This window comes from Gadus chalcogrammus, unplaced genomic scaffold (genome assembly GCF_026213295.1).
Source record: "Gadus chalcogrammus isolate NIFS_2021 unplaced genomic scaffold, NIFS_Gcha_1.0 GACHA129, whole genome shotgun sequence".
NCBI classification, from domain to species: Eukaryota; Metazoa; Chordata; class Actinopteri; order Gadiformes; family Gadidae; genus Gadus; species Gadus chalcogrammus.
In genome coordinates this window covers 13,124-22,813 of record NW_026613564.1, presented here as the reverse complement: position 1 = coordinate 22,813, position 9,690 = coordinate 13,124, and the positions used below count along the sequence as shown (strand labels likewise).

General features: G+C 42.1%; 1 protein-coding gene across 1 annotated transcript; it reads right to left on the bottom strand.

Moving 5' to 3' along the window:
• Positions 1–7,061: 7,061 nt before the first annotated feature.
• LOC130378974 (uncharacterized) lies at positions 7,062–9,478 on the bottom strand. The gene is made up of 6 exons (XM_056585561.1): positions 9,367–9,478; positions 9,200–9,291; positions 9,001–9,115; positions 7,799–8,071; positions 7,512–7,679; positions 7,062–7,423 (listed from the first exon to the last, which is right to left on the bottom strand). Exons 1-6 carry the CDS (start codon positions 9,377–9,379, stop codon positions 7,221–7,223), a joined length of 864 nt encoding a protein of 287 aa, XP_056441536.1. The 5' UTR covers positions 9,380–9,478; the 3' UTR covers positions 7,062–7,220.
• Between the last annotated feature and the right edge of the window lie 212 nt (positions 9,479–9,690).

The following is a 9,690-nucleotide window of genomic DNA, read 5'->3' as shown; positions in this document are numbered from 1 at the left end:
AAAGCCAAAAACGAGGCTGTGCCCTTCCTGCCAGACCCCAAATATGCTGAGGAGGAAGACCTGTGCAAATTGTGTCTGCCCTCTTCAGCAGAGTGGCAAAGATTTGCAAAGTTGGGCAAAGTCTGTGAAGGCCAACAAAAAACGCACACAGGACCTTGGAGTCGGCCCATGTATCGGTGAGTTTTAATCCCTTCAATGTAACAAGGGGTTTGCCCTCTTAAACATTTACATAATGATAATTCTTTGATCAAAAACTACCTTTAGCGTTGTAACAAATCATGGTTATTTCTTTATCATTGATTCATATGCTACTAAAAATAATGTTCATAATATCTAAATATTTTGTGACTGAATGCATAAAGCTTCGCTGCTAAGAGCTGAGCATGAAGTTGACGCTTTTGTTTTGGTGTTATACTTATTTGTCAAGTCACTGTGTAATTCCATATACTTCTTCATCCTATACCTTGCAGGTGAATAAACTAAATGCTCTTGGGTTCTGCCCTTTGTTATTTGTGGGACGACATGGCCGAAAAGGAGAATTCAACGGGGACATGATTCACCATATCCCGGTCAATGATGAGGTGGTGCGGGAAATCCTGAAAAAAATGGGCAAGCTTTATGAGCACCTGCTGAAGAGTAAGATCATCTTAGTTCAAAATGATTACATTATACTTTTTTATCCCATAGTGTATTGTTTAATAGGTGCTGTTTCATTACATTCATCTAATATAAATATACTCCAGTACATACTGTCTATACATCTTTATATAGGGATGGGCGCGAGTAATCGATTCGAGGACAAACAAGGAAAAAAATGGTACTCTGTAGACTGTAAAGGTGCAACATGTTTTTTTCCATGTGTATAATACAGCTCAAATGTCTGTCCACTAGCCTCACATGTTGTTTTAATTTAAAAAAAAATACCTGTCTAGACGTTAAGCGTAGTGGCTTTTCCTCGCCTGTCTCACCAACAGAAACACTCTCACTCTTTCCTTTTATATTTTACTTTCTAAAAATTCTATTTGCACTGATCACTTGAGTCTTGGAATACACTAAACGTGCCCATCCCAGAACCGTTTTAATCCAGAAAACAAAGCAGAACAGTGGGTCTGTTCGAAACCACCTACTTGCTTCCTACTCTTACTAACTATGACGTCAAATTGAGTAAGTAGAACGTAGTAAGCGAGTTTTAGGTAAGCGAGTAGTATCCGAATGTCTTCTACTTCCGGAAAGATTTTGTGTAAGCATCGCTAGCTTACTAGACGTACTCAACCGCCCCAGAAGGCACTGCGTCTATTCAGAAGAACAATGGAAGCAATGGCGCTAAACGGGGAGCCGCAGCAGCAGAGCCCACAGCTATATATTCTATATTAACTGGCAATCTAGCATTAGGACAAAGAAGAGGAAACACGGGAAAATCTGACAATAGACAAGAAAAAATAATAATAATTAATCATAATTAATAAATGTTTTTTTTAATAATTGTTTTTAACATATCACCGCAAATCCTTAGGTTGAAGATGTACTGTGACGTGTAAATGTGACGTTTATATATTTATTCATAATATTTATTAACGGCGCCCGGCCGGTAGGTTATTGACACGTCATTTGACACGTCATTTGATTCACGTCATCTGAGGTGGTTAAGTAAGAACGGTCTTCCGAACGTCGATTACTCAAATGGATTACTCAATCATTATTTAAGGATTCGAGTAGTAAGCCAAGTATTGAGTAGATAGTAAGTAGTAATTAGTAAGTCATTTCGAACAGACCCAATCACTCTCGGTACATGGCCAGAAGAACAAGTGCAACCGTATAAACCTTCCCCCTAGACCCCGTGACCAACAGTGTTGCCAGATTGGGCGGGTTCCCGCCCAATTGGGCTACTTTAGATTTCATCTCGCGGGGAAAAAATGCATTGGGCGGGTATATACATTTTGGGCTGCTTTTGCCAATATCTGGCGGTTTTTTACTAATGTGAAAACAGCACACCAAACTGTTATTTTATGGTTTAAAAACGGTACAAATACAAAACTCAGTAGGCCTATACTTCAATATACTTCACGTCGTGATGTCACATCAACAAACCGTTGTGCGCCGACGCAGAAGTCTGAGGCAAAAGCCCGCTCTCTCTCAACTCTGTTAGCGAAATAAGCATCATGCCGAAGTGGGGGAAATATAAAAAACTTTATAGAAAGGAATGGGAGACCGACCCTGAATTAAAATCGTGGATCGCGCCTGCCCCAGCAGATGACAGCAAAGCTCGTTGCAGGTAGGCTATTGTAACGTTGAATTAAGAGCCCACCTCACCGGCAGTGTGTCTGCTTATAGGTCGGAATGAAGCGGCCACCGATCATTGACAGGATGGATACTTTATTCTACCGGACTCGTTCGCTTCTTCACTAGACACACACGCTACCGCTCACTCTCCTCGCTCGTCCACTCACTCGCTGACGTCACTCACACACACACCTTTCTCGCGCACACACATACGCCATTAGGACTAACGCAAAGGCAGGTGGTTGATGTTACTGCTGTTAATTCTTGGGCCTGGCACTGGGATACAGGAAGTGCATTTTTCCACATTTTCTGTGACATGCACGGTCTGTGATAATAAAATAGAACTTGCCATTTGGGCTTAATTGTTTAATACCGTAGCGTTACCGCGTAATCAGAAGGACGAGTCGATATGGTAAAATCCCCAGGGATGTTTATTATTACTCCTCAACCGGACGGAGCATAAAACATTGCAGCAATTAGAAGTAACTCTTGGCGCATATAACACTAGAACCACAACATGCATTTAATGTTTATTCAACGTTTTCCTGTGAAAAACGTTATTGGGCGGTTTTTTGCTGAAGTGGGCGGGTTTTGGAACGTGATTGGGCGGATTTAGCTCAACCAAATCTGGCAACACTGCCAACACATTCTCACTCCGAGCGCGTCGATTTTTGACGAACGGTCAGTGATTTTGGCTTCAGCTTCTTACGCATTGAAAATATCGCAAATACGAATTCGTTCTCAGCCTATGTTTTGCCATTTATTTACCGTGTTAATATGGCAGAATAAAGAAAAAATTCATGCATTATCATTCAACTTGAACATGTGTTTTTACAGTATGGAGTAGTGGAGGGATGACGTGTGTTGGCCAACCCGGAAGTGAGCGTCGCCCGGGGTTCCCTTGACAAAAAGCCAACGGGTTTTTCCATTGGATTTTGGAAGATTGCAGACAATTTTGCATATTTGAAGCACCTCCTCAAAAACTAGAAAATAAATAAATAAATACATAAGAATAACGGTGCTCAAAATATTGAAATGTAAACCAATGCATTCTGAGTGGGAGTGTTTCTCCGATTTTTCCATGCTACACAGAACGAAATGTAAACCCATGCAAATAAAGGCTCCATGGTCATAATAATTTAATTATAATTAATCTCCTGAGTGTGTAAGGTATGTATTCTATTTTTTTCCAATGGGGCTGCGTTCACGTCACTTAATTGTCATGGTTGCTATGGTGGTTGCTCGCCCCCTCCCCCCCTGATTACGTTTTATTGAACATATTGTAATGACCTCGCCGGTGACATAACGATGTCGAGTCATTAGTAATTGAAGGAACTTTTAATGAACCAAAACCAGGTCACTGAAACCCGTAACCAACGGCAGAAATCCCACCCAAAACAAACCCCGGTTACCCCGGCAACCCCCAACACGGTCTCACTCATGTGCAGGCCCCCACCCTCGTGTTCTTCCAAGGCCCTCCCCCAGCTGACCTAATGATTCGCCCCCACACTGATTGACAAGAAGAACATTACAATGAATACATGCACACAGAACAACTGGCATAACGGACAACGAAATACAATGCAACACATAACACACAAACTATTTAACTGTCCCAGGGTCGCTACAATATCGTAAATACGAATTCGTTCTCAGCCTATTTTTGCCATTTATTTACCGTGTTACTATGGCAGAATAAAGAATAAATTAATGCATTATCATTCATCTTGAACATGTGTTTTTACAGTATAGAGTGGTGGAGAGGGATGACGTATGTTGGCAAACCCGGAAGTGAGCGTCGCCCTCGGTTCCCTTGACAAAAAGCCAACGGGTTTTCCATTGGATTTTGGATTATTGCAGAAAAATCCTCAACTCCTCAAAAACGGAAAATAAATAAATAAATAAAAATAACCGTGCTCCAAAGAACGAAGTGTAAACCAATGCATTCTGAATGGGAGTGTTTCTCCGATTTTTCCATGCTACACAACGAAATGTAAACCCATGCAAATAAAGACTTCATGGTCATAATAATTTAAATATCATTAATCTACTACTGAGTGTGTAGGGAGGTAGGCTATTCTATTTTTTTCAACGGGGCTGAATCCAGTCACTTGACCGTCATGGTTGCTATGGTGGTTGCTATCGACCGCCCCCTCTAATACTCGTGGCTCACGCGGCAAAGGAGCTGCCGTAAATTGGGTTGTTTTTGTCGTAAACTAGGGTCCGATGGTTGAAAAATAGACAGATATTCCAAGGTATCCTTAAAAGGCCGCTTGGATGTGTTTATTTTCTGCAGTTTAGACTTTTTCTATAACTAATTTTTGAAAGCAAAACACCAAGCTCATTGATTTAACGAGGGAGGGTTATTTGAAACAATTTATTCAATAAATATTTGTGAGAGGTCATTCCTTCTCCTGATTTTACTTCCTATTTATGTCTAGGGTAAACCCCTACTGTCCACAAGCATCCCCCCCTCCCCATATGGATTTGGAGAATTGTTGCCACGTCCCAGTGGTGGAGGTATCATATATATATGAAAGAGGGCATTCAATTATAGCCTACAATGATCAATTAGGAGGCCGAAGCCTTAAAGGAAGTGATGCAATAGGTGACTGAGTCGACAACATTTAAGTAAGCTGCATATGTATAGGGTCTCTTATATATCAAAGAGGGTCTCAAAGGACGCATACGCTTCAACCTGTGGCTCCAGCACTACAGGAAATGACTCAGCAAGTGCTCCATCTCGTTGCACCTCACCCAGCGGCTCGCTTGCAAGATTTTGGCCTGAAGTTCTCCCCAGACCTACACCGTAATGATCCAACATGCATGCCTGAGAATCAGGCCTCTCTTTAATAATGACAAAAAGTTACGAGAGAAATACACATTAACTTTTGTTATCTCATAAGCGGCGTGGTGCCGGCTCCTTTTGACCTTTTGACCCCAGACTTCTAGATCGTGGCCACAGGCCAGCTGTGTCTACACACCTTAAGCCACAAATGTACACCTCCATCCAAGAAAAAATGGGGACTAGAAAGGAACCTCTGTCTTATGTACATTTGCCATACTGTTGGAGGTCACGCCCCCTTTCCGGCCTTTTCAAGATAGCTAGGGATGCTAAAATGTTTACACACATTTCCCGGGACCCCGTGAACGACATATCCGAGATTTGGAGTTCTAGCCCTTAGAGAAAAAAAGTTTTCCCAAATGGAGTATCATTTGGACAAAGCCCCTCAGAAGTGTAGCCTGCAAGGCCTAATGGTTCAGAATGTGGTGGAAAAACAGTTTTTGAGATAGGAAGGTCCTACCGCCCTGAAATTTTAATACCTTATTCTAGGGCCTAACTGGGACCTCCGCACCGAAACTTGGCCCGTTCGGACCCCGAGGGCAGGAAGGGGGGGGCCTGCCCTCGGGGTCTGACCGGGCCAAGTTTCGGGCAGGAAAGGCCCCCCCTTCCTGCCCTCGGGGTCAATTGACGTGGAAGCAGCCCTGTTAAAAATATTAGAATACCACCCTACACACTAAGGAGATTAATTATATTTAAATGATTATGACCATGGAGCTTTTACTTGCATGGGTTTACATTTCGTTCTGTGTAGCATGGAAAAATCGGAGAAACACTCCCATTCAGAATGCATTGGTTTACATTTCGTCCTTTGGACGATTTATTTATTTATTTTCAGTTTTTTGAGAAGGTGCTTCAAAAATGCCAAATTTTCTGCAATAATCCAAAATCCAATGGAAAAACCCGTTGGTATGTTGTCAAGGGAACCCAGGGCGACGCTCACTTTCGGGTTGGCCAACACACGTCATCCCTCCGCCATGTAGGCCTACTACTGTAAAAACACATGTTCAAGTTGAATGATAATGCATGAATTTATTCTTTATTCTGCCGTAGTATTTATTGAAAGGGGGGGGGGGCATACAAGTCTTTTGGCCAAGGATCCACATCTGTGTGTAGGCTATGTGTGTTCACTGTTCAACCCCGCCCATACTCTCCGTTTTTAAAACAACCCGTGAAGATTGCAACCCTGCATCACCGTCACCTCCCCGTACTGGCAGCGATGGGAAGTTTCCAAATAATTATAATTTATGTATTGTATATAACCAGGAATTTATGTAGGCTTTTTTATAAAAAATAACCTTGTTTGTGCCTTCTTCAGGTGCCTCCACAGAGCTACGCGCGGATCCCGTAGATATAACACGCTATTTTATGTTGAAATGCGACGTAATCCAGTGTTCACGAAAACGTACACTGTCAACGAAAAATTTTGGCGACAAAGTAACCTAAGATAGGTGGCTCTGATGGTCTGTGTTGTTTTTTTAGATCATGTCAAACAAATCAATGTTTTAAAGGTAATCTTTTTGTCTCAATAACATTTCAATATGCAGCCCACTTTGTAGTCAATGAACAAGACAATAAGTAAAAGGCCTTTGTCCAAAATGCATGACATATGCGTCTTAGAGTACCATATTAAGCGCTATATAAACTTCATTTATTATTATTATTATTATTATATGGTTTGTGATTGACCTATGGACGACACTATAGTTAAGTAGCCTACAGTATGGTATGTTTAAATGCGATGTTTTTTGGTATACACTGTTACGGTGTGTGCCACGAGAACCTTACTTGAACACCTTCTACAAGTTAACCACATTCCATATTTTGCATATTTTATCAATACAATTGCCATCACTATTCCATTACTATACTTACAGTATGCATGTATGCATTACATCCAAGCAAAATATTGACTATTTGATGTTTGTGCAATGTGCCATAAATCTTTGTGCACCTCTATAAGTCAAAAACAGCCAGAGGATAAGGAGTTGCAAGCGTAATTTTCAGGATGTTGTCATATATACCTACACACAGCAAACACGAGTTCAACATCTATTTTAATATTGAACACAACATCACAACCATTTTCACTTCCTGTTCACTCCAGATCCTCAAGGTCAGAGCCAGAGTCACTGTCGGAATACACATCTGAAAAGATTGGAAGGACGTTCTCCGCTCCAGTCAAAACTTTGAGGTAGCATTGTCTCGCCAAAGCCATCATTTCCCGGACACGATGCAGCTTCTGTTTGGCGATGCTCTGCAGACCTTTCATTCCTTCCACAGTCAAAGCCCACTGTGCATCTTGAACATAAAACCAAGCCAGCATTAGTGACTTTTTTCATCAGTCATTGATGTGTACATTCATGTGATGTAAAATCTAAAATAATACCTGGCATTGTTGTGCTACAAATCAGCTCTTTTAAGGAATCCCCACGAAGTGTTAAGGACCTCCAGTGGCGGTTCATCTCTAACAAAAGGATCTTTTTTTCTTCCCTTAGTCTCCGTTCCGCCATGACACCGTCAAAAACTCTCCTCTTCGTCCTGAGGTCGACAGAGTCTGTGAAGCATTTATGAAAAGACTTTCATTCATATGTATGAACGATCAAAATAAATCTAATATAATCCATAAAAAGTGTGCCACATTTGCTGGAACTATTAAACAGCTGTTGTCCCTACCATTGCCAGGTAGCTGCCATGGCCAAGCTGTCTCTTCAGACAGAATGGTTTCAAAGCACAGAGTTTCTGTGCTCGGAACCATTCCGTTGTACTGCTGAACAGCAGCAGTCAAGATCCCTTTCTCCTCCCTGATCTTCCGGCGTGTCCTTGCGCGACCTTTGTTTGAGTCCTGTTCTTTGTAAAGTCGCTGGGAGCGTCTTTTTACACTCACAACCAGCGTCTCTATCTTCCTGGCCAAGGAAGCAGCAGCGTCTGTTGTGCTGCTGGTTGTTGCTGTAGAGAGGAGAAGGGTGTGTTACACTTTGAGTAACTTAGGGTGCACTCACACTAGGCCATCTGGCCGTTTTCACACCTAACCATGCTCAACTGGCCCCATTGTTCTCTGGCCTGCACTCACACTAGGCCATCTGGCCGTGGATGTTGGCCGTCGCAACTTTGGCCTGGCCACTGTAGGCTCTTGTACATACGTCATCATGTCGTAACACGTCATCACCAAGCGTCCGCTGCATGGACCATAATAAAGTCTGCCGCCAGTCAGAGTTTTAACAACAATGGACAACAACACACAGAACACAGTTCGAGTACTTTTTCGACTTCTCTATGGGACCAACGTGAACCAACAGTTGAACCGCTTGACGCCATGTTTACCGTTTAATGGGAAAGAAGGCTTGTTGCCTTTATTATGTCCATGGTCGTCGCATGGACTATACGTCATCCAGCTCAGGTTGCGTAGCCGTGCGTGTGCGCGTATCGGCTCATTAGCATCTTACCGTGGCGGCCCGTACCGTAGCAGCACACCTCTCCCATGTGGCCAAGTTGGCCTGGCCAGACTGGCCACACTCACACTGGCAGATTTCAGCACGGTTAGGTGTGAAAACGGCCACGGCCACGGCCAGATGGCCTAGTGTGAGTGCACCCTTATGTAACACTGCGATTTGATACAAATTATTTAAATCCTCCAATACCCTGTCTGTAACGAAAACCAACAGCAAACACATTTTACTATTAACCCATGAATTAAAGTAGTACTCTGAACTAGAGTATCAGATTATATCTTGAACGCTCTGTTGAAACTAGTTAGTGAAGAATGTTATAAGACGTGTAATCACTAATTCTGAGACTAAGAAAAAAACACAAATGACTGATTAAGACATAAATGTTCGCTATAAACTCTGAAAAACAACAACTAATAATTTACTCACTTTCTGCCCAATCCTTCACATCCCTGACCCAGTCCTCGAATTGCCCATCGGTCGCTGCCAACTCGGCCTTCATCGACTCCACTTCCATTGTCTTCATGTCGAGAGCTTTTGTGGTCTACAAACAATCAGAGACATTGGAATAATTAAGTAAAAATTAAACTCATAACTACCAAAAATAGCTTAAAAAATATATACATACTTTTAAATATCTGCGGGACAGGTAGGTGGCCAAATTCTTCATCTTCTGCTCATTCCACCGCATGGCCATGAGTGTCAACATGTCGTTACGTCCTACAACAGAAAATATGATCTTATCACTATTTTGCCTATTTCCTAAACCAAAGTTTATACCTTGTCGCCACTCACCTGCTTTTGACATGTGCTTTGTCGTAACTGCTATCCTAGAGACGAAGGCATTCACTTGTTCCACCTCCTCCCCAAGTGTTAACCCAGCCCCCTCCAGGAATGCTCCACTCCATTTGATCTGTTTAAAACATATTAAAAGACAAGGCACGATATAATTTGATAATGTTGACGTGAAGGTTTTCACATAAAAAAATTCTGTCATATGTTGATGATAGCTTACTTCACATTTAAAATCATGGGCTTTTGCATGAAACACCGAGAGGAAGGGCTTCATTTCCAGCAGATGTTGAAACTCGGGGCAGCTTTTGATGATTTTCTGCAGGT

What these genes read in the sequence shown, in the direction of transcription:
- LOC130378974 (XM_056585561.1), bottom strand. An exon ending in TGTCCCGCAGATATTTAAAA is followed by an intron (nt 9,116 to 9,199) that starts GTATGTATATAT and finishes GATTGTTTGTAG; the next exon opens with ACCACAAAAGCTCTCGACAT. An exon ending in TGTGAAGGATTGGGCAGAAA is followed by an intron (nt 8,072 to 9,000) that starts GTGAGTAAATTA and finishes TCCTCTCTACAG; the next exon opens with CAACAACCAGCAGCACAACA.